This window comes from Microcaecilia unicolor, chromosome 11, assembly GCF_901765095.1.
Source record: "Microcaecilia unicolor chromosome 11, aMicUni1.1, whole genome shotgun sequence".
NCBI lineage: Eukaryota > Metazoa > Chordata > Amphibia > Gymnophiona > Siphonopidae > Microcaecilia > Microcaecilia unicolor.
Genome location: NC_044041.1, coordinates 11,883,674 through 11,909,334, shown reverse-complemented (window position 1 = coordinate 11,909,334; position 25,661 = coordinate 11,883,674). Strand labels below are relative to the sequence as shown.

General features: G+C 46.8%; 1 protein-coding gene across 1 annotated transcript in view; it reads left to right on the top strand.

The window, feature by feature from the left end:
- The window catches only part of DTX1 (deltex E3 ubiquitin ligase 1), a 169,299-nt gene extending 146,965 nt beyond the window's left edge, over window positions 1-22,334 (top strand). The window contains exons 7-9 of the mRNA XM_030217948.1: window positions 4,471-4,632; window positions 16,726-16,815; window positions 20,525-22,334. Coding sequence (XP_030073808.1) covers window positions 4,471-4,632; window positions 16,726-16,815; window positions 20,525-20,749 — 477 coding nt within the window. The 3' untranslated portion in view covers window positions 20,750-22,334. The remainder of the gene's footprint in view (window positions 1-4,470; window positions 4,633-16,725; window positions 16,816-20,524) is intronic.
- Window positions 22,335-25,661: the final 3,327 nt, after the last annotated feature.

The following is a 25,661-nucleotide window of genomic DNA, read 5'->3' as shown; positions in this document are numbered from 1 at the left end:
AAGATATTGAACAACCCATCGGTATGCACTTATCAAAGTAGAAGCCGCCTTTAAAAGTAAAGCCCAGCAAATGGAAGGACTCTGGATGCACTGGCAGCAAGCGGAAAGCCGACTCAACATCGGCTTTTGCTAAATGTGCCTGCCTTCCCCGCTGCCTGACTATTTGAATAGCTTTATCTACTGACGCATAATGAACCGTGCAGCTATCAGGGTCCAAATAGTCATTGACGGAGGCGCCTAGCGGATAAGAGAGATTCTGAATCAGGCGGAACTTTCCCTGCTCTTTTTTCGGAATTATCCCTATTGGAGATATTATCATGGGCGAGAATGGTGGGTCCGTAAACGGGCCCGCCATTCTACCCAGCGACAATTCTTTAGCTATCTTTTCTTCCGCTACCTGTGAATGCATGTTAATGGAGGCTGCATTCTTCGGGCATGTGATGGACATGGGCTTGGGACCTCTATAGGGAATTACGTAACCTGAACTGAAACCTGAAGCTATGGCTTGCGCACTGGCCTTATCCGGGTAGTGTGATAGCCACCACTCCATGGCCTCAAGCCTGATGGGGGATGGTGCCATTTGCGTCTGACCCGTGTCCTGACTGGGAGTTCTGTTGTCTCCTATTTCTTGCGCTCCTGCAGTATGTCGCTGGGTGGCCTCCCCCACAGTTTGTGCAAGCATGCCTGAATTTACAGGGATGCCACGTACACGTCCCACTATTAAATTGCCTGCATATTCTTTTTCCTGCCTGCCCGCTATATTGGCGCTGCCCTGATGGAAATGCCTGAAAGGACTGCCCCTGCCGATTACCTGTGCTATCGGCCATATTGAAGCCCTTGTCTTGTGCAAAAGGTCTATTGACTGCCATCTCATCCATCCACAAGTCAAATACCCTGTGTTTCCATGAGATAGCGGGGTTTTCTGCCATACTCTTACGAAATTTAATATCATAATTGAGCCAAGCCCAACCCCCATAGCGCTTATGTGCTCTGTTAATGGTATCCATATATCGTACTAAGTATGGTCCCAATTCTGGCTCCCTCTCAATTATAACCGTCATAAATATGTGAAAGGCCGATAACCAATTGCTAATGGATTTATAAATTTTTGGCTTTCTTTCCCGCTCCCATGGCGGGATAAGGCTGTCTTTCCCAAGGCTATTTTCCTCATCGCTATCCCGTAGCAACAGAGAAAAAATGTCTATGAACTCGTTCCTCCAAATTTTCTCTTTCATAGCCCTGGGAACACAGGTGGAAAGGGTAAAGACCCCACATAAAGCGTCACTGCTAGGATTGAATACTTGGCCTACCCCTTCATGTGTGACCATAGACTGTGCCGCAGACTCGGCGGCGCCCGGCGCGCTACCCATCGCTGGGTGCCCGCCCTGCCGCGCCCCAGAGTCTGCGGCACCCACGGTACCTGCTTGTCCACTCTGCACTGTTGCCGCCGGAACGACCAGTGCTGACTCATAATCTTGTACAGCGTTTCTAATGACCTGTAAGAAGGCCGTGTGTTGGCTCTGTGCCATGTGTAGTACGGCGCTGTCCTGCGACTTACCCCCTGCAGGAATTTGCGGGGCATTCTGAATCGCCGCCGTCTGTGCTGGTGTCCGTGCCTGCATATGCTGCAACCTGGAATCTTGCGGCTGCAATGCCGGCTCCATATGCGCTCTGTCCTCAGTCGACTCCGGTACTCGCATGTCCCTTAATTGCTGCGTAACCGTGGACACGCCATGCTGCTCTATCTGCCTTCTGAGCTCGACCATCAAAGCATCCATGTCTATTGCTGGCTGCGCTTGTGTTGCCGGCGCCTGCTGCGTAGTTCCTGCTCGACTGCTCCGTCGCGGCCTCGCTCGGCTCGCCTCTCCATCTCGCTCCTGGATAGCCTTGCTCTTCTTGTGCGACGCTGCCTTCGTGGCGGCTTTCCTCGCTGCCCCTTGCTTCTTGGCGCGTTGTGATGGCATAGTTGCTCGTTCACCACGTCGCGAATCGCGATGCCCCCAACTCGTTGCCCGCCTAGAGGAGCGACCACGGGGTTTTCAAATGGACGCGTGCGCCTCACCCTGCCTGCCTCAACCTCTGCAAGCACCCCTTGCTGCACCACAACAGTTCCAGCGATTTCTGCCTGTCTACCCACGCGGCGACGGGGATCAAAAAGGCAACAGCGGTACTCTCTGTTGGATCAAAGGTGAGAACGCTGCTCTCTCCTTGCTGTCCCGAATGGAAAGGAAATTCCCCTTTCCTTCCCTTCCTTTAATTTTCTTTTCTCTCCGCCCCTCCCCTCCCCTTCCCTGCTTTAACCCTTTGCCTGCCTATCTCTACCTTTCTATTCTCCCTGCACCCTCCTCCCGCCTCCCCCCTCCCCCCCCCCCCCGTCGCAGGCCATCGGCCCGGTTGTGCCCAGCCTCCCTTTAGGAGGTGTGGCTGGGTTCTTTCTTCTTTGGTGGTTTTTTTTTTTTTTTTTGATTCATTAATCATAGTACGAAGGGACCGTTCCGGTTCTAGTTTCACTTGACGATTCATCGTATCTTATTTGTAAGAAGAGGGACAATCGTTCAACTTGTCACCACCAAAGAAGAAAGCCTTAGCTGATCTTTATAAATCACCACTTGACTCCTGACGTAGGTGCTGTGAGCCGAAACACGGCCCATGTCGGGTCATTTAGGTAAAGAATTGATGTTCAAGGTGTACGAATAAAGAAAGTATGTCCCGATTTTTGAAGGCCCCTGGTGCTCCGTTTCACTATTTGGACTTCGTCCTGTACTTTGGACCCTCTCTCTTTGCTGCTTTTTGAACACAATACCTAAGAGAACATTTTAATTGACCGTGAAGGGTATAAGCAAGATGGAACATATTGGGGTCCTTTTACTAAGCCGCGTAAGCATCTACACGCGCCAGAATGGAGTTATCGCCCGACTACCGCGTGGCTCTTGCGGTAATTTCATTTTTGGCGCACGTCCGTAAAATATTTTTTTATTTTTGGACGCGTGCCAAATGACATTTGACGCGCGTAGGTCATTACCGCCCGGATTCTTTACTGCTAGGTCAGTGGCTGGCGGAAAGGTCTCAGACCCAAGATGGACGCGCGGCAATTTTGATTTTGCCACACGTCCATTTTCGGCTATATTTTTTTTTTAAAGGCCTTTTTACAGGCGCACTGAAAATGGATTGGCGCGCGCCCAAAACCCACGCCTACACTACCGCAAGCCATTTTTCAGCGCATCTTTGTAAAGTAAGAGAGTAAGAGGAGTTAGAGAATAAGATGACTAATTTAAAGAAAGTTGCACAGGAGGTCAGAGAGATGATTAAATGTTACCTCAGCTAGGGTAGAAGTAGATAAACATTATGATGGGGGATAGTGCTGGGCAGACTTATACGGTCTGTGCCAGAGCCGGTGGTGGGAGGCGGGGATAGTGCTGGGCAGACTTATACGGTCTGTGCCAGAGCCGGTGGTTGGGAGGCGGGGATAGTGCTGGGCAGACTTATACGGTCTGTGCCAGAGCCGGTGGTTGGGAGGCGGGGATAGTGCTGGGCAGACTTATACGGTCTGTGCCAGAGCCGGTGGTGGGAGGCGGGGATAGTGCTGGGCAGACTTATACGGTCTGTGCCCTGAAGAGGACAGGTACAAATCAAAGTAGGGTATACACAAAAAGTAGCACATATGAGTTTATCTTGTTGGGCAGACTGGATGGACCGTGCAGGTCTTTTTCTGCCGTCATCTACTATGTTACTATATGTTACATATGTATGCTATGTGCTATCTATAAAGATCTTACAGCTTGCAACTGAAAAGGGGGTGTGGCAGTGGGAGGACCATGGGCGAGTCAGGAGCATTCACTAAAGATATGCACAGTATTATTGAGTACCAGGGATTCACACCTAACTACATGCCGGGATTTGCACCTGGAGGCATATTTTCAAAGCACTTAAGGCTTACAAAGTTCCATAGGTGCTTTGAAAATGAGCCACCTGGTTTCAGTTGGTGTAAATCCTTGTACCCAAAGTTGCCGTGGGTCCCGTCGCTACTCGCTATTCTATAACAGGTGCCAATCCCAGAGCATTCTTTATAGAATACCATTCAGCACCGATTTTGTTTTTCTCATCAAATTTTGAACGCCATTTACTGAATCTAGTGCAAAATGTCAACTTTCTGGGCACAATATTTAAAAATTCTGCATGCTTTGTTTTTGTGTGATACTTTCCTTCTGCATTGTATTTTAAATTGGGTATTACCAAAAAATGGCTAAGTTTTGGATTTTTCGTGCAAACTTTCCCCAGGTCTACTGTAAGAGTATATAATAAACAGTCCCTGCTTCTTAAAGCTTATGGTCAAATAAGACCTGACAAGAAACTGAGAATATGAGGTGTGATCAGAGTCCCTCTGGCGGAGCAAGCTTATGAGCGTGGAAGGGAGACCACGTTTGGATCTGTTGATGAATCTAAAGTCTTAATCCCCCTCTGCTTTGACAGGATGGAAGTCTCCAGTGTCCCACCTGCAAGGCCATTTACGGGGAGAAAACGGGGACGCAGCCTCCTGGGAAGATGGAGTTCCACGTTATACCCCACTCGCTGCCAGGGTACACAGAATTCAAGACCATACGGATCGTCTATGACATCCCAACAGGAATCCAGGTGAGAATATCTTTCCCCTCAGCATGTAATTAAACTCTGGAATTCGTTGCCAGAGAATGTGGTAAAGGCGGTTAGCTTAGCGGAGTTTAAAAAAGGTTTGGACGGCTTCCTAAAGGGAAAATCCATAGACCGTTATTAAATGGACGGGGAAAAATCCACTATTTCTGGGATAAGCACTATAAAATGTTTTATACATTTTTGGGATCTTGCCAGGTATTTGTGATCTGGATTAGCCACTGTTGGAAACAGGATGCTGGGCTCGATGGACCTTTGGTCTTTCCCAGTATGGCAATACTTATGTAGGATGCTCCAGGTGTCAATCCCTCGCCTCATGTCCTCCATCCTTGATCTGTAAAATAATCGCTGTTCTACATCAGAGGAGGTTTTGGCAGACGGTGCAGCTTTTAGAAAATACTTTGATCAGGAATGCAGTATATATACATTGAGGTAAATAAACAGATTTATGTATTTTATTTTTGTTACATTTGTACCCTGCACTTTCCCACTCATGGCAGGCTCAATGCGGCTTACATGGGCAATGGAGGGTTAAGTGACTTGCCCAGAGTCCCACTAGCAACATTCCATGTAGAAGTCGGCCCTTGCAGATCACCAATGTGGCCGCGCAGGCTTCTGCTTCTGTGAGTCTGACGTCCTGCACGTACGTGCAGGACGTCAGACTCACAGAAACAGAAGCCTGCACAGCCTTGTACATGGAATGTTGCTAGTGGAATAGCAACATTCCATGTAGAATCTCTAATAGTAGCAACATTCCATGTAGAATCTCCAATAGTATCTATTTTATTTTTGTTACATTTGTACCCTGCACTTTCCCACTCATGGCAGGCTCAATGCGGCTTACATGGGGCAATGGAGGGTTAAGTGACTTGCCCAGAGTCACAAGGAGCTGCCTGTGCCTGAAGTGGGAATCGAACTCAGTTCCTCAGGACCAAAGTCCACCACCCTAACCACTAGGCCGCTCCTCCACTCCTTCCCCATTTAGGGCCTTGTTTCAGATCTAAGGATGCTTTCGTTGAAAATATACTCCGAGGAGCCGTTAGGCCCTTGGTGAACCTCTTCTCCATTAATTTTCAGATCCATAGCGCCACTTCCCACGTGAGATTTTGAAAATTAAACTTGACGTGCGATCACCCCAACCCTCCCAGAACAAGCTCATAAAGACACATTATTGGACTTTATGCTTTTAAAAAGGCAGATTGAATGATACCTCGAGCTGTTACATTTTTTACCGTATTTCTAATCTCCCAATGTATCTAAGCGGATTGTTTGATAGGGATTTAGCACAGAATCCTTGTTCACCGCTGTTATAGAAAATGCCATGCAGTTAAGAAAAATGTCAGTGCTTTGCACATAATATTATACCTTTTGTCTGTTTTTGACTTGGTTGATTCCGGGTGGCCGCTCTGTTGCAGACCTTAATGTCATATGCAAAGGGAGAAGCTTTTCTAGCAGGGGCGAAGCCAGACACCCAATTTTTGGTGGGCCTGGGCCCAAGATGGGTGGGCATAAGAATCCCGCCCCATTCCACAAGTGATTTGGTTTCTCCTTCTCTCATCTGCATGCCATATGGTCTCTCAAACATCCCCCCTTTCCTGCATATCTTTTACATAGCAGATTTTCACTGGCAGCGAGCAGCAACTAATACACAGTGCTCATGTTGGCCCCACAGCCTTCCCTCTGATGCAACTTCCTGTTTCCACATAGGTGGGAAGGCATCAGAGGGAAGGCTGTGGGGCCGGTGCGAGCAGTATGTATCAGTCGCTGCTCGATGCAGGCAAAGATCTGCTATTTACAAGGTATGCAGGAGAGACAGTTGTTGGGAGTTTTCAGCTGGTGGGGCATCATAGGTGTTCTGCTACTGGATGGGCCTGAACCCAAAGTGGGTGGGCCTGGACCCACCCTTGGCTACGCCACTGTTTTCTAGTAACCCTGTCTGTAATGGAATCACAATCACACAATACAGTCCATGCACTGGAATCTTGTGTGTGTGATATCATTTGTGACATCATAGCCAACATGGACCAATTAGAACTCCTATATATGATGTCATTTGAGGCTGTCCTGGTTTGTGGGGCAATTTCAAGGGAATCCACTGATATATAATTTAATAAAATTAACTTAGTAATAATATTTTTGATATAAATAAGTGGATCATTATGTACTTTTAAAAATGTATATTGAAGGTACAGTAAAACATTACAACGGTTATATTTAACATTATGAACAAGACGCTTTTCCAAATTAAATGACAAATTCGCATCTCAGTTCCCCCCCCCACACCCTACACACACCCTTAGCCTGGTAATCACACATCATGTGCCCAGGGCCGCTGAGAGGAGGGGGGCAAAATTCCCTGGACCCGGGTGATCACATCCCAACAGGAGCAGGAGAGAGAACTCCTGCACCAGGCCCCCCTCCAGCGCTCTATCGCCATGCCAAGCCACGCATGCTCGGTTTTGAAACCAAGCATGTGCGACGTAAGAGAAAAAGCAGCCGCAGGGGCAGGGCACGCATGGAGTGAAGAGCAGCGCTGGAAGAAGGCTTCTCCTGCTGGCGGGGCCTCGGGATCCCCACCAGCCCCAAGATATTTGAGTGGCAGCGGCAAGGATCCTGGGGGACGGGGGGGGACGGTGGCCCTGTGCTGAGTCTCTTGGCGGCCCTGCATGTGCCAAACGCTATATGCCCACTATCCACGATCAGCATACAAATGACACTATTATCTACTTCACAAATATGACCAGATTTCCTCAGATCGTTTACATTTCTTTGTGCACTGGGCTGTTAACTTATACATCTGACACCTATGATGACATTTGTCTTGTACCCCCCCCCCCCCCACCCCACACACACACACACGATGGTGGTGGCCCCAGTTGCTTTCAGTTCACTGCAAGTACCGTCTGTGCAATAGTCAACCCTCAAAACATCCAGTTTGTCCCTAGGACCATTCAAACCCAGGGCTTTGGAGTTTAACAGTGCCCCTTCTGGGAATCCCCTCTGTACCAGCCTCCACGGGTAATAAACAGAAATAAAACAAAGACAAGAAAATAAAAATGATTCCTCTGTTTTCTCTTATTTCTACTTATAACTTTTGAAAGCGTACTAATACACAAACTCAAACACTGCATCCAGTCTTCTTGTCTATAGGACACTCCTACCACACTTAGAAGAAAGGGGGAGTGAAATGGGGGTTGATATACTGCCTTTGGGTGGTTTTTGCAACTACATTCAAAGTGGTTTAAGTAGTACATACTGGTACTTTTTTGTTCCTGGGACAATGGAGGGTTCGGTGACTTGCACAGAGTCACAGGAGCTGCAGTTGGGAATTGAACCCAGTTCCCCAGGATCAAAGTCCGCTGCACTAACCACTAGGCTACTCCTCCACTAGCAACATTAGAATCTCATCCTATATAATAATTCTCACCTCCAACATTCTGAGGCTGCCTGGAACCGTGGAAAAGGAAAGTGGAGTAGATAAAAGTGATGTCATTCCTGAAGTGCCACTGATTGGCTGCTATGACATGCTGCAGGATGTTCAATAGACAGGAGAGGAAGTGAACAAAGCAAGTCTATGGTAAGCAAGGAAGCCCATTGGTTAATCTCTGATTCCACTCCGTGGAGGAGTGGCCTAGTGGTTAGGGTGGTGGACATTGGTCCTGGGGAACTGAGGAACTGAGTTCAATTCCCACTTCAGGCACAGGCAGCTCCTTGTGACTCTGGGCAAGTCACTTAACCCTCCATTGCCCCATGTAAGCCGCATTGAGCCTGCCATGAGTGGGAAAGCGCGGGGTACAAATGTAACAAAAAAAAAAAAGCAGCCGTCATTCCTATACACTCAAAAAAAAAGGAAACCTAGGAGCTGCTTCTCATTGCCGTTTTTACAGCTGTTTCCACTGGACAAAAGGAGTGGGGAGACACACAAACCCTGCAACTGGGAGGGGGGACCCTGCAACTGGGAAAAAGGGAGGAGGGGGACCCTGCAACTGGGAGGAAGGAAGGGAGGGAGGGGGGACACCCCTGCAAATGGGAGAATATACCAGGGGGGACGACGACCCTGGAACTGGGAGAGAGGGGGGACCCTGGCACATACTCTCATTCTCACAAACACACTCGCACATTCACTCGCACAGTCACTCTCACACACACTCTCTCAAACATACACACTCCGAGGAAAACCTTGCTAGCGCCCGTTTCCTTTAAAACAGAAACGGGACTTTTTTACTAGTCTCAAATAGTAGCAACAGCAACATTCCATGTAGAATCTCAAATAGGGAAAGGGACATTGCCCCATTAACCCTCCATTGCCCCATGTAAGCCGCATTGAGCCCGCCATGAGTGGGAAAGCGCGGGGTACAAATGTAACCAAAAAAAAAAAAAAAACTTGATATACTGCCCTTCTGAGGTTTTTGCAACTATATTGAAAGCGGTGTACATAGTATATACAGGCTCTTATTTGTATCTGGGGCAACAGAAGATTAAATGACTTGCCCAGAGCCACAAGGAGCTGCAGTGGGAATCGAACCCAGTTCCCCAGGATCACCGTCCACTGCACTAACCACGATTCTACTCCTCTCATCCCATGTTATCTCTGACATTTCCCATCACCTGTTTTAAACATCTTCCACTGTCCCCAACTGTAGTACCACCGAGTCAGGACTACGCAACTGTTCTCTTCCACCTGGCTCACAATTAAAGAGTCTTGCAATCTTTTCTGAAATTTCATCCCACTTCTCTTCCAAAGTCTCTCGCCCAAGTTCTGAACTTGGGAGGGTTGAGGAGAGAAAGAGGAAGATGCCAGACCGGGCGGGGGCGGCATCTCATCCCTGCCTTTTGGGGCTGATTGCCTTGGGCCGCCTCTAGAAGTTTGCCACCATAGGCTCCCTCCCAGTAGGCCTGTGAAGAAATCCAGCCCTCAGTTGGCATATGTATCTCTCTTTATGTGTTATAACTAGGTAGATGCTGGTATTTTGAAGTACATGTTTAAATAAAGCTCTAATTTTCTTGCTTCCAGACATAATAAACACAACATAATAATGAAAATGTAGATATAATTTGTGCAAGAAATGTTATTCTTGGGCTTTTTATTTTTTAACTGGTGATGACATGATGGATGTTTGGCTTTGTTAACATGTAAATGTGTTCTGGGGTGTCTGTAATTAGAGATTTATATTGGGGGGGGGGGGGGATTAGGATGGTCCTATGCCTAAAGCTACTTGCAAGACATGAGCTGAATCATCCCACCACATGCACGCTGTTTCCCAGGGGTTGCACAGTCTGTTCCTAAAGAGAGCTATCCCTGGGAAACGGAGTGCGGTGATTCAGCTTGTCTCTTGCAGGGGAGCTGCACAGTCTCCTGAGACAGTATATCTAGGTCAGCGTTTACCAGCTCTGCTCAGGAAGCACCGGACCAGTCTGCTTTTCAGGATACTGCTATTGAATACATAAGTTATATCTCTATACAGTGGACACTCAGTGTATGCAAAACTGACCATTAATGTCATGAAACCCCAAATGGCAGTGGGGTCACCAGGCAGTCCACAAAAAGCAGAATACATGTCTTTTGATTAAAAGACTTTTATTCCCACAATGCCCAAAGTGGCCACATTTCGCCTTCCTAAAGGCTGCATCAGAGACTATAGCTGTATGGAAAAAAAAAACCATATAAAATCATAAAAATATTGAACATAATACATTTGCTTTACTTTAGTTTTTATATTCCACGTCTACCCATAGAGTTCAGTGCAGATCACAGCAACAAGCAAATAGTCAGACCCTACGAATTAACAACCCATCAGAATAAAAGTAACATAATTCTAATTATGAAAGTTCTTAAAATGGAAGGTTTTTGGAGCTTTCCTAAAAACAGATAAGTTCTGACTTTTTCTCAGATGTGTAGGGAGAGAATTCCATAGCAAAGGGGCTTGATACATAAGACTAGCAAAATAATTGGTCTTATTTTTCAGTTTGATAGAACTGGGATAATGAAGTGGAAGATTGTCTCGAAGGCCTGTATTGACCATTTGAAACCCAACTGAGCAAGTATTCTGGAGTTAGTCCGTAAAGAATCTTGATAGGACTGGGATAATGAAGTAGAAGATTATCTTGAAGGCCTCTATTGGCCATTTGAACCCAACAGAGCAAGTATTCTGGAGTTAGTCTGTAAAGAATCTTGGTAGGACTGGGATAATGAAGTAGATTATCTCAAAGGCTTCTGTTGGCCATTTGAACCCAACCGAGCAAATATTCTGGAGTTAGTCCGTAAAGAATCTTATGAACTGTAATGTAAACCTTAAATTGAATTCGAGCCTCCACCGGTAACTAGTGGAGGTCCCGCAAAAAAAGAGAAACACTATCATTCTTATGAATGGAGAAAATTAATCGTGCAGCCGTGTTTTGAATGGTCTGAATCTTCCTCATAAGACCTTTTTGACAGCCTGCATAAATGACAGGCCCACCCATTCTTTTCTCAGGTCCACCCAGCGGCAGCACCCCACATCAACATCTCTCCTGCACTTCGGCGTCCTGGCATCTGCCCGCCTTTCGCTGAACCCCGTCCCTCCCTGGTGTACCTTACAGGCGTTCCCAGTGCCTACTCAATTATTGCTGCCTGCGCTGGCTCTGCAGGCTTCCATTGGCCGGTTCCCGCCCTCGCTTTCATCATTTCCTGTCTGGCAGGGCCCGGCCGATGGAAGCCTGCAGGGCTGGCACAGCTTCCCAAACGTACAAACATTCTAAACATGTTATTCCTGGAATTGTGGATTTTTCCCAAGTCCATTTAGTAGCGGTTTATGGACTTGTCCTTCAGGAAACCGTCTAACCCCTTTTTAAACTCTGCCAAGCTAACCGCCTTCACCACGTTCTCCGGCAACGAATTCCAGAGTAAACATAATGAATGCATAAAAGTGTTTTTATTCTTTTAATCACCTGAATCACTGCAGGTGCCAGAGAAGCCTGTAAGGCACACCAGGGAGGGATGGGGTTCAGCAATGGGCGGGCAGATGTCGGGGCACCGCAGAGGAGGAGAGATGTTGATGTGGGGGGAGGGGGGGCTGTGGAGTTCGCCACTGAAAATAGTTAAGTATTTGAAAGAGCTTTCTCTGATTCAAGAGTTCTTTCCCCATTAGATGTGAATAGTGGGTTTTCCTCTTACATCTTATTAAATTTTTATATAAATTAACTGCCTTCCTCCGTTGTAATCTATCCCCAGGCAATTTAGATTTCTGCCAAAGGCGTTGCATAATTTCCTACATAATTGTTTCTGAAGATTTATTTCTTTATCAAACCGAGTATTTGCACCTAACATTCATGTCTGTGTTGAGTTCAAAAGCCAGAAACAGTTCCAGTCATTCCCGATCCTTCCTAAATTTACATTATCCGGACTGCAAAGGCCTCAAATACAAGTCTACCTACGCATCCAGCTTCTCCTTCACAGGGACACAGCTATGGAATTCACTACCCAAAATATTAAAATCAACTCAGAACCATCGAAATTTCAGGAAATTACTGAAGACCTACCTTCCTGACTCAGCCTAATTTACCTCTTCTTTGCTATAGCAAAATCCATGGACCTTATCATTTTTTACTCACTCTTATTATCTCTGTTTTTCTACACGTTACCTATACATTTACTATTTTACTATTACACTGTTTAATTGTATTTTACTGAACTGTAGTTTGCCCTGCGGTCTTGTGTAAGCCACATTGAGCCTACTACTAGTGGGGAAATGTGGGGTATAAATGTGTTAAATAAATAAATAATGACAAAATGATATTCATACACATATAAATAACATAACAGGATTTATCAAACCCATCAAATTAACAGTAACACTTAGGGCCCTGTTTACTAAGCCACTCTAAAGGTGGCCTAATGTTTTTAGCGTACGCTAGAGACACCCATAGGAATACCTGGGTGTCTCTAGCGTTAGCGCATGCTACATTTTGGCGCACGCTAACAACGCTAGTGCACCTTAGTAAACAGGGCCCTTAATTTACAATCTTATACCCACCCGGGTCTCAAAATATAAAAGGCTACAACTCACATCCTGAAACATTTAAAAGGGACACGTGCCTATTAGGGTCCCAAAGGGCACAAAGTCTGTTGTTAGTTCAAATAAAACAGCAGGAATCGACACTCAAAACTAAAAGCAGTAGAGATTAAGAACAAACAAACCCAAAAGTCAAAGTGAGTGATAAGTAGGGAAGGGAAGCACATAGCCGCAGAGAGGGGGGGCAGGAGGACAAAATTCCCCAGGCCCGGCGCCGCAGTCCCACTTGCCCTCCGTCGTCAACCGTCTGCCACCGGGCCGGGCCCCCTGCATTGAAATCGCCTCCCTTCGGCCCTCCTTCCCTCCCTGTGTCTTAACCTTGTCTGACGTAACTTCCGCAAGGGCGGGACACAAGGAGGGAAGGAGGGCCGAAGGGAGGCGATCTGCTGCCTGCAGCGCTTTCACACGGAGGTGAGAGGAGTTGTGATTTCAATGCAGGGGGCCCGGTGACGGACGGAGGGGGGAGCGGCGGTGACCTCGGGGGGGGGGGGTGGAGGGGGAGAGGGGCGGGGCCCAGTCTCTCGGCGACCCTGGGGAAGCACAGCAACTTACAGGTAGCAGCAGATCTTCCAACTCGGAGAAACTCCTCCTCTGTAAACAGGACACTGCTGTGTCTGCAAGTTTGATTTATGCTGCCTGTCATAGGTCAAGGGTCACTCGTACAAGAAAAAAATATTTTAAATTAAGAAAGGGGGGCAGAAAGAGCCAAAAGGACACAGAGAGTTCATGAGTCACAAAGAAAAACCATATAAAAGCTACAAATCATTTATTTATTTATTTACAGAGGCTTGATATACTTTGTATTGTTATCCAAATATTTTTACTGGTGTAATTGATTTATTCTTACTGTAAACCACCTTGAGTGAATTCTTTCCAAAAGGCGGTAAATAAATCCTAATAAATAAAAAGGCCAAGGTTGGCTTCTATACAGTTTACAATAGATCAAATTAGGTTGCCAAGATAAGAGTAAAAAACGATCAAAGAAAAATACATACAAAGTTACTGATCAGTGGGGGGGGGGAGGGGGGGGTGCAGTTTCGAAAAGGTGAGTTTTCATAGCTTCTTTGAAGTTTGCAAAGGAGGATTCCAGGCGGAGGTGTGTGGGGAGGGAATTCCAGAGCCATGGTCCGGCATAGCTAACAGCAGTAGAGCGGGTGATGTCAATGCGAATAATAGGAGGGGGGGGGGATACCCAAAGTGAACCAGCTGCAGAGGAACGAAGTGACCTAGAGGGTGCATAGGGTATAAAGAGGCATGACAAGTAGTCAGGTGCTGAGGGAAGTTGAGATTTAAAGACAAGAATACAGAGTTTGTATTGGATTCGAGCAGAGAGGGGCAACCAATGTTCTGAACGGAGCAGTGGTGTGACCTGATCGAATGCTCTTGAACGATGGAGCAAGGGAACCGCTGTGGATTGAACGAGTTGGAATCTCTTGAGACAAGAGAAGGGAAGACCTTCATAAAGAGAATTACAATAGTCAATATGGGTAATGACCAGTGAACGAATAACGGAAAGAGAGGAAAGGGGACTGACAGAACGAGTTTTGTGGAGGGCGAAGAAGGATGCTTTAATAACAGTGCTAATTTGATCCTTGAAAGTAAAGTGGTTGTCAAAGTGAACTCCTAAACTTTTAACAGAATTCCTAAAAGGCAAAGGTTGGTTGTCAGCAACAGGAAGGGACAAGGTTGAGGAGGAATTTCTCGAAGGAGTAAGAGTGTAGGGAGTTGGAAAGTGTATGGACTCACATTTCTTCAAATTAAGAAACAGGCGGTGTTCAGAAAGCCAAGAAGAGACCTTTTGGAAACAATGATGGAGGTCGGTGAGATCAGAACAAGAAGGGGGAAGACGATAGAGAGCCTGAATATCATCAGCATAGCAAAAAGGAAGACGGTGATTAGATTGGATCAAGGTAAGATGTGGAGCCAAGAAGACATTGAATAAGGTAGCTGCTAGTATAGAACCTTGTGGTACGCCAGAGATAATAGGGAGAGAGGTTGAAAGAGCCTTACGATGAACAACCTGACAAGTGCGATTAGATAGATAACTTAGAAACCATAGTAAGACAGAGCCAGAAACGCCAATAGACAGTAAGCGGTAGAGAAGAAAAGTGTGATTGGTAAGGTCAAAGGGTGAGGACAAGTCAAGTGAAACAAGAATTACAGAGGATTGTTGATCTAATGAGGGTCTTATGGTGTCATGCGTGACCATCAAGAGAGTTTCTATACCATGTAGCTTTCTAAAGCCAGACTGGAAGGGATGTAGAGTAATTGAAGAGTCGAGGAAGGAAATGAGATTGTGGTGCACTAGCGTTTCCAAGACAAAATTGCAGAAATAGGGGTCTTTAAAAAATGTGGTTGCAAAAACGGATCGATCCATTGAAAAATCAAAAATGACAAAACCGACGGTGGATAGCAAAAGTACACCCTCTCCTCACCTGGAATCGCTAAAAATCCAACTAAACTGCTGCTACAAACACTTAAAAATGCTAAAAAAAAAACCTGAATAAAAAAATTATTAAAAGAATAAAAACACTTTTATGCATTCATTATGTTTACTCTGGAATTCGTTGCCGGAGAATGTGGTGAAGGCGGTTAGCTTGGCAGAGTTTAAAAAGGGGTTAGACGGTTTCCTAAAGGACAATTCCATAAACCACTACTAAATGGATTTGGGAAAAATCCACAATTCCAGGAATAACATGTATAAAATGTTTGTACGTTTGGGAAGCTCACCAGGTGCCCTTGGCCTGGATTGGCCGCTGTCGTGGACAGGATGCTGGGCTCGATGGACCCTTGGTCTTTTCTCAGTGTGGCATTACTTATGTACTTTCTATTTTTATGATTTTATATGTTTTGCCAAACAGCTATAGTCCCTGATGCAGTCTTTAGGATTTTTTTTTATTTACTTGTTACATTTGTATCCCACATTTCCCCACCTATTAGCAGGCTCAATGTGACTTACATAGTACCGTAGGGCGTTCGCCGACTCCGGTATGAACAAATACAAAGTGGTGATGTGGTAAAATAAGGTTCATGTGGAACAGACACATTAGGGAATCGTAGAGCGGAAGAGTTGTGTTATGTCCATTACGTGCTTTGGTTTCGTTGTGTTGCAGAGTTCAGAAAAGGTGGCGAAACACGGCCACGTTGGGCATTGCATGTTTTTAAGTGGGAATAAAAGCCTTTTAACCAGAAGACGTGTACTCTGCTTTTGTGGACTGCTTGGTATTGCTGGCAGATTACTGATTCCTCTTCTGGACTGCTTTGGGGGGTCACCAGGACAGGTTTTATGTTAAATTGGCAGGTGTGTGCATTCATACGTAAGGTACACGGGGTAATATGATGGTGGCCAACTAAATTAGCCCGGGACATGTGTGGGCACCGCCACTAATATATCTGTGGCTAATAACTTGTGATTTGGCTGCTGAAATTTATTCAGGTCCTGGCCGATATTCAGTTAAGGCAGTTATGCAGGCCCCCGGCTGAATATCGGCCCTCAGATTCTCTCCCCCTTCCCCCCCCCCCCCCCCCCCCCCGGTCCTGCCCTTGCCACCCCTGCTGGGCCACCAGAGATTGCAGGTAGGCCTGGGGAGGGGAGGGCTATCCTGCGTGTGAGGTTTGCATGGTTGGGGGGCAGAGAGAGGAGGTATCAGGGTAGCGTGACAGGGTGGAGGGGGGGAGAGCTTGCTGGGATGGAGGGGGGGAATTGGAAGGCTTTTTGATTTTCTTTGTTATGTGGGTTCCAGCCAATATTCAGCCAGGGCCCGAGTAGCTAAGCACATGAATTTGGGACAGATTTTGAGCTATGTGGGTGCTGGTACTGAATACTGCTGGCCCTTCCCCAGCGCCGCCCCCCTGTACCGCTCCTGACCTGCCTGCAAATGCCGCTGATTATTAGCAACAGTGTGTGCATGTGTTGGGCCTGTGTGTGTTTACTGAGGGTTATGTATGTCCAGAAGTGGGCTTCTGTTGGCTGTTGGGGGTTATTTCCTTCTCAGTATAATGCAGTGACCTTCGTTTGTCTCCCCAGACTGCTGAACACCCGAACCCAGGGAAGAAATTCACGGCTCGTGGCTTCCCTCGACATTGCTACCTTCCTGACAACGAAAAAGGCAGAAAGGTGGGTGACATCTTTTCTTCTCACCCTGGAAGCTGTTCTTCCCACTCTCCCAGTCCCGCTACCCCTCTGCTCTGTCCTGTGTCCTTTTCTTCTTTCTTCACTTTCATCTTCCCTTTCTATTCCCTTCTCATCTCCTTCCTTCCCTTTCTGTCTCCTATTCCCTGGCTTTTTCTCTGTCCTCCCCCTTATCCCATTCAGTTCTTTTGCCCTCTTTCTTCTATGTCCATCCCTGGTTCTTCTTCCCATCTCTGTCCCTTTGCCCTGTCCTCCTCTCTTTCCTCCCTCATATCCCATGCTGCCCTCCCCGCCTCTCTCTCTCTCTCTCTCACGCCCTCCCCCCTCTCTCCCTCCCTGCCTCTCTGTCCCTATTCCCTGTCCTTTTCTTTTTCCTCCCTCATATCCCATGCTGCCCTCCCCCCCTCTCTCCCTCCCTCCCTCTCTGTCCCTATTCCCTGTCCTCTTCTTTTTCCTCCCTCATATCCCATGCTGCCCTCCCCCCCTCTCTCCCTCCCTCCCTCTCTGTCCCTATTCCCTGTCCTCTTCTTTTTTCCTCCCTCATATCCCATGCTGCCCTCTCTCTCTCTCTCTCTCTCTCTCTCTCTCTCTCCCTCCCTCCCTCTCTGTCCCTATTCCCTGTCCTCTTCTCTTTCCTCCCTCATATCCCATGCTGCCCTCCCCCCTCTCTCCCTCCCTCCCTCTCTGTCCCTATTCCCTGTCCTCTTCTTTTTCCTCCCTCATATCCCATGCTGCCCTCCCCCCCTCTCTCTCTCTCTCCCTCCCTCCCTCTCTGTCCCTATTCCCTGGCCTCTTCTCTTTCCTCCCTCATATCTCATGCTGCCCCCCCCCCCCCCCCGTCTCTCTCTCTCTCTCTCTCTCCCTCCCTCCATCCCTCCTATTCCCTGGCTTTTTCTCTGTCCTCTCCCTTATCCCATTGAGTTCTTTTGCCCTCTTTCTTCTCTGTCCATCCCTGGTTCTTCTTCCCATCTCTGTCCCTTTGCCCTGTCCTCTTCTCTTTCCTTCCTCATATCCCATGCTGCCCTCCCCCCCCCCCCCTCTCTCTTTCTCTCTCCCTCCCTCTCTGTCCCTATTCCCTGGCCTCTTCTTTTTCTTCCCTCATATCCCATGCTGCCCCCCCCCTCTCTCTCTCTCCCTCCCTCCCTCTCTGTCCCTATTCCCTGTCCTCTTCTTTTTCCTCCCTCATATCCCATGCTGCCCTCCGCCCCTCTCTCTCTCCCTCCCTCCCTCCCTCTCTGTCCCTATTCCCTGGCCTCTTCTCTTTCCTCCCTCATATCTCATGCTGCCCTCCCCCCCCCCCCCCCCCCCGTCTCTCTCTCCCTCCCTCCCTCCCTCCATCCCTCCTATTCCCTGGCTTTTTCTCTGTCCTCTCCCTTATCCCATTCAGTTCTTTTGCCCTCTTTCTTCTATGTCCATCCCTGGTTCTTCTTCCCATTTCTGTCCCTTTGCCCTGTCCTCCTCTCTTTCCTCCCTCATATCCCATGCTGCCCTCCCCCCCTCACTCTCTCTCCCTCCCTCCCTCTCTGTCCCTATTCCCTGGCCTCTTCTTTTTCCTCCCTCATATCCTATGCTGCCCTCCCCCCTCTCTCCCTCCCTCCCTCTCTGTCCCTATTCCCTGGCCTCTTCTCTTTCCTCCCTCATATCCCATGCTGCCCTCTCTCTCTCCCTCCCTCCCTCTCTGTCCCTATTCCCTGGCCTCTTCTTTTTCCTCCCTCATATCCTATGCTGCCCTCCCCCCCTCTCTCTCTCTCTCCCTCCCTCCCTCCCTCTCTGTCCCTATGCCCTGTCCTCTTCTTTGTCCTCCCTCATATCCCATGCTGCCCTCCCCCCCTCTCTCTCTCTCTCCCTTCCTCCCTCCCTCCCTCTCTGTCCCTATTCCCTGTCCTCTTCTTTGTCCTCCCTCATATCCCATGCTGCCGTCCTCTCTCTCTCTCCCCCTTTCTCTGTCCTCTCCTTATCCCGTGCTGCTCTTTCCCCCCATACTTCTCCTCCCCTCTCTCTGCTCACCCTCACTCCCTTCCTCCTTCCACCATCCTTCTTTCCTGTCCTTTTCTCTTTCCTCCCTCATATTCCATGCTATTCTTTTCCTAAAACATTCTCCGATCTCTTCCCCCCCCCCCGCACTTTTTTTTTTGGGGGGGGGGGGAGCTTCTCTTCCCTAGTTTCTCGCGCTCAGTCTTCTTATGATATCTATTTCTTTCCTGATTTCTTTTCTTTTGCACTAGTTCTCCTTGCCTAAAATGCATAATATTCCAATAACTATATCTGACATCGGGGCTGCTATTTGCAGTTTAAAGAATGTTAGAATCTTTGTGTTTCCAGTTCATGTGTCATCAGTCCATGTCTCAGTATGGAGTTTCAGCTTAATATCTAGAAAAGTAGATAAGAACATAAGAGTAGCCATACTGGGTCAGACCAATGGTCCATCTAGCCCAGTATCCAAACAGTGGCCAAGCCAGGTCACAAGTACCTGGCAGAAACCCAAATCATGGCAACATTCCATATAGAACCCCAAAGAATAGCAAGATTCCGGAATCCTAAAGAGTGACAAGATTCCATTCAGAATCTCAAAGAGTAGCAACATTCCATATAGAACCCCAAAGAATAGCAAGATTCCGGAATCCTAAAGAGTGACAAATTCCATGCAGAATCTCAAAGAGTAGCAACATTTCATGTAGAACCCCAAAGAATAGAAGGATTCTGGAATCCCAAAGAGTGTCAAGATTCCATTCAGAATCTCAAAGAGTAGCAACATTCCATGCTACAAGTGTCTGTGAAAAAGATATTTTAGGACACTTCATGGAGACTAGAACACTTCTATCGCCTTTTCAGTGTGATTCCAGTGTGTTGCTAAGCCAAGTTCGGAAGCACACAGTGAAATATGTTCTTACCCCTTTTTCCTGACTCCGCCAGGCAGTCAAACTGGGCCATTGATGTCACCTAAGACCCAGATATGAAAATTTTGTAAGGTCGGAGCTTTCTGCCCTCGCCATTTCCCCCTCCAGCTGCATCATCTGGACAGTAAATCCAGAGCTCACCTCCTCCAGTCTCCTGTGCAGCATCGCTTCTCCAAAACCTCGATGCCGCCTGCAGGGAAACCCTCTGGCCCCTTCACTGTATCACTATCATGATATTGGAGAGAGCTAGTGACGAACACAACCATGCAGCAGCAGACATAGTACTGTCGTGTAAATCCAATAAACACTGAAATTTATATCATACTCACAACGTTGTACCGTAAGAAGGAAAAAAGCCTCAGAAAGCAGTTACTGCACAAGTGCTAGAACTATATCCAATCACAGGCAAAAAAAACAAAACCCTTCCCTTTCTCAATGTAATATATTATGTAAACAGTGTTAAATATAGTATGTTCAGTGCTCAATTTAAATGGATTGCTACTGCGGAAATAAACTGGTCCCATTCCATTGGGAGCCTGTCTATAACTAGCTGGGTGAGAATGGTGCATGCAAACTTTATTCATTGGTATATGAAATCCCTCAGATCTCATTAAGGGGAGAGGCAAGAACCAGGGGGATGCGGATGGTCTGTGAATAGTCTCGTGGTGTCCGTCTGGAGCTTAATTTCCACAAAGAAGGCGGTGACCTACTTGAATGAGCTTATTGATGTCCCAAATGTAGCTGTGAGATTCATGTCTCTCTGTCTCTTTCCTTCCCATCCCCCTGCCCCCATCTAGGTTTTAAAGCTTCTGATTGTGGCTTGGGGACGCCGGTTAATCTTCACCATCGGCACGTCGAGCACCACAGGGGAGTCGGACACCGTGGTCTGGAATGAGATCCACCACAAAACAGAATTCGGCTCCAATCTTACTGGCCACGGCTACCCTGACCCTAATTACCTAGACAACGTTCTAGCAGAACTAGCAGCCCAGGGGGTCTTTGAGGACGTCATGCGGGACTGAGATCGTGTCTGGCGGATCCTCCACCTCGGAACCAAGAAACCTGCGTGGTGACGTACGCACCTGCTGGGATTGGGTATTGCACCTTGTCCGAAACGTCGAGGCATGAACCTCCCCCCCACCCCAGCATACACTCCTTCTGCTGCCTTGGTCCCGACACCACCCTACTGGCTTACATACATGTTGCAGTGGAGATGCTTTTTCCCCCGATGTGGACAGCCAGTTTTACTTTGTCATTTCTAAAACATCCCAAGGAGAGAAACAGGAAACAAAAAGTGAGAAACAGACAGGCCAAGCAATACCAAACTTAATTTTGTTCATCTGTTTCTTGGTTCTTTGTTAAAAATACTGTATATTAATCTCATACACAGATATCTATATATACAGATATATATATGTGTGTAACAAACAGTATCTCTTTCTATAAAGTTTGTACTGTATGGGGCTCATTTTCAAAGCACTTACTTACAAAGCTCCATAGGTTACTCCCGTAACTTTGTAAGTCTAAGTGCTTTGAAAATACACCTCTATATTTCGTAGAATACATAGGCACATAGGTTGTGTCCATGTCATGGTATTGCATAAACCTTTTCACCTGTCTCTACCGCTCGCGCTTCCTGCGCTATCTGAAGGAAAGCGGCCTTTCTAGGCAGGCTCGAAATCCCCCTTGTTTCTGCCTGTATACACCGCCTCTGCTGCTTCTCTTTCCCTGGTTGCCTGCGGCCCCTGGTTATTGGATAAATGTAAGAAGAAATCAAGGCTTTGCTCATATTCCAGACCAGATAACTCTCCGCTGATGCTCACATGCTACCGCAACACAGTTTTGGATCAGTCTCGTGCTGGTCCAGTGAAAAGTGTCCCAGCTTCATTGGCAGCCTGATTTCATTTCCTGGCGCCAATATGGAGCTTTGCTTTTTCAATTTTGAAGAATTACATTTAATTTGGCGTTTCTATTCTTTTACCCGCCAGTTGGGTTTGAGGCGGAGTACTTCAGAAACAGTCTGTATCCTAACCAGAGGAGCATGAGGGCACAGTGTGTTCCCTAAAGTCCATGCAGCGTTAAGAATACTGTGTCATAAACCAGCATTTTGAAGACGATAACCCAGCAATAAAATCAACACCTGTTCCAAACCCTTTAGTAAGATATAAACCTGTATAGAATAGGACACCAGATAAGGACCATTACACCTATCCAGTCTGTCCAGTTTCGTTCCTGGCACAGCTGAGCTCTGGTTTTTTTTTCCTCATGTCTTAATAATTCGAGATCCTCAGTGCTTATCTTGAATTCTGTTCCACTTGGAGGCTGTTTCATGCATCCACCACCCTTTTCAGTGAACGATATAGTTATTCTATTGTATGTCATTTTGTATTTTGACCTGTGCAGTCTTGCTTTCCCTCTGGGGAGAAATGATAAACTACAAGTAGCAAAATGCATTGGTGAGAGCATTAAAAAATGAAAAACAAGGTAGACTGGGCATGTGACTCGTGGCTGCCACCAACTGGCAGCCCAAGGTAGTACAATGACTTGATTCTTAAAGGCCCAGCATGGGCTCAACCCCTGGTGTTATCAACCCATAGGCATGTGTCCTTACCCTCCTCCCCCAGGATACAGATGTTAAAGAATATGAGTCTTGTCAAAGGCCCTCCCCTCCCTTTTTCCAGTCGACTTTCACTTTATTTGTGTTACTCTTAGTGCTACTGTGGGGTAAATCAGGGAAGCTGCAGAAATGTCTCCCATATGACAGGAAACCAGGAGACAGAAGGGATAGAATCTACCACCTTCACAGAATCACCATCAAAGACCATTGATTTACCCTTGATGTTTTGGGTCTTCACATAGTGAAGAGTTGCCAGATAGCAAGGGTTTGCTCAGGTGACCGAAAGAGTTTGTTTGAGAGGTAACATGAGGCAGGCAAACATCTCTTCATTTGATTTAGTGTAAGATGTTTGGGGTGACCAGGAAGCAGATCCACCACAGATACACCTTGAACTGCTCATGCTCTGCTGGCCCACCAGGTGGCAGTCACACCCCAGAGCCTTCCACAACAAATACACTTAACTTCGCCTCAGTGTGGCGATGCTGTTTGGGGTCTTAGTTTTTGCCACGCAGCTCCCAATGTTGGAGGGCGATTGTTAATTTTATGTTTCTCTCATAGCAAATTATGGGTGATGTGCTGCCTGATTTCTTTTAATGCTTCCCATGGTGTGAAGATCTGAAAAGGGACCAGCAATTAGCCCTCTCCTACTATGTTTAAGGAGATCAAAGCTCTTGTCATTTCAAAAAGGCTCTGCCAGACGCTACCAGCTACACACGGGAGCAGAGCCTTCCTAACTACGTGGTGGTCCGTGTCATTCAGGCCTCATCCTAGCGTGTTCTTTCATACCCACCTGCACATATGCCTCACTCGTTCCCGTCACTCATGCTCATGTGTTATTCAACATAACACAGCAGAGTTGCATAAACAGAATAATATCTGAAGAAAGCTGCAGGGTTGTTTTTTTTTTTTTTCTCATTCCCTTTCCGTGGTAACATAGTAACATAGTAGATGACGGCAGAAAAAGACCTGCATGGTCCATCTAGTCTGCCCAAGATAAACTCATATCTTGAATTTGTACCTGTCTTTTTCAGGGCACAGACCGTATAAGTCTGCCCAGCAGTATTTCCCGCCTCCCAACCACCAGTCCCGTCTCCCATCACCGGCTCTGGTACAGACCGTATAAGTCTGCCCTCCCCTATCCTAGCCTCCCAACCACCAACCCCTCTTCCCCCCACCTGCTCCGCCATCCAATTTCAGCTAAGCTTCTGAGGATCCATTCCTACTGCTCAGGATTCCTTTATGCATATCCCACACATGTTTGAACTCCGTTACCGTTTTCATCTCCACCACCTCCCGCGGGAGGGCATTCCAAGCGTCCACCACCCTCTCCGTGAAAAAATACTTCCTGACATCTTTCCTGAGTCTGCCCCCCTTCAATCTCATTTCATGTCCTCTCGTTCTACCGCCTTCCCATCTCTGGAAAAGATTTTTTTGCGGATTAATACCTTTCAAGTATTTGAACGTCTGTATCATATCACCCCTGTTCCTCCTTTCCTCCAGGGTGGTGGTAGCCAGATCTCTTTTATCATCTCCTAGGACGTCGGGGGCCTCATTTTCTGTAGTATCTTCTCCATCTGGCTGGTCCTGGCATTACAGGCAGAGCCGGACATGGTGGGGCTGATAGCGAAATCAGGCAAGTCGGAAGTGGAGAAGTACATACAGGAAGCAGCTTGTACAGCTCAGTGTCAAAAGGGGGAGTTCCTTCTGTATCAGGGCAATGAACTTTCCTTTGGAATGCAGTCAGCACATTAAGAAATTAACGTAAATGGCATTCGCTGGTGACAGGTCTGGCGTGGAGGACTGGGTTCCTTAGAGAGGCAGTCACATGGCCTGTATAAACCAGAAAGAAACGGAGAGGAGATCCCTTTAAATACTTGCAAAGTTACTGTGGGGCTCATTTTCAAAGCACTTAGACTTACAAAGTTCCATCGGGTACTATGAAACTTTGTAAGTCTAAATGCTTTGAAAACACGCCTCTATATCTCTTGTTCATGGTTTACTCAATACTAGGCGAGGTCTTAGATCTTGGTGATGTACACGGGAATTGGCAGAATTGAACTGTTTCCAGAAAATATCACTAAGATACATTCTGTATTCAGCTGTACATGGTAAGGGTTTCTTTTGTGCAGTAAGAATCTTTTGTTTTCTACGCACGGACAAATTCTTAGCCTTGCGTCTTTTCGTATTTTCTCTTGGCACAAAGGAGGGTTCTGTGGTTGGCACAGGAACGCCCACCAAAAATGAAAGACCGGGAAATCCAGCCTCTACCATTAGACTTCAGTCCTTTAATTCACAGCGACATTGACTTAAAAATCAGTTGTCTGTAATTCCTTCGTTGCCACAACTCTGAGCCTTAAAGAACCGGAAAACGCTTAAACCTGTGAACCAGCTGCTTCTGGAGTGGCAGCTCCTAGGAATTTGTATCTAAGCCTGACACGTGAAAAAAGTAGGACTTGGCAAATTTAATTATTTTCCTCACGGTAAATCCACCAGAAATCACATTTCTTTCCACTGACGAGCACATCTCGCCATCCTGTGGTTATGCTAATTAATACAAAATAATGAACACGATGAAAGGAGGTAGAACTATTTGTAATTAATCAATGACAGAGATATTGGGACTTAAGAAAAAAGCCTTCATAGACGCTGTATGAGAAATTGCATTGTTTTCTCATTGGAGACACCAGGGTGATCGTCACAGAAGATGTAGTCTTAGGAAAGGGGCTTTGTAAGGTAAAGCTCCCATCCCAACCCCCAAGTACAGAATGCTAAATTTTGGGATCCGATAATAGATTCCACTTCAGTGCACTGGTTGGGTATCCTTAATCTTCCACAAGGTAACCCGATTTAATGCTCTGCAGGTCAACAAGAATGCTTGGTTGTGTAACGAACAGAGTTTTTTTAAAAAGAATTTGTTGCCAGAGACTACAGTAAAAGCAGTTAGCTTAGCGGGGTTTAAAAAGGGTTTGAATGGCTTCCTAAAGGAAAAGTCCATAGACCGTTATTAAAATGGACTTGGGGAAAATCCACTGCTTATTTCTAGAATAAGCAGCATAAAATGCATTGTCATTTTTTGGGGATCTTGCCAGGTACTTGTGACCTGGATTGGCCACTGTTGGAAACAGGATGCTGGGCTCGATGGACCTTCGGTCTGTCCCAGTATGGCAACACTTATGCACAGAGTTTTCATAACCCTGTTTCTAGCTGAGTAGAGTTATTTGGAAGGGATTGTGGTTGAAAGGGACAGTTTTGCAGTATTGCTAGCCTTTGGCAGACAGACTAGATAGATGTAAAAGGCTTACCAAGAACTTGTACTG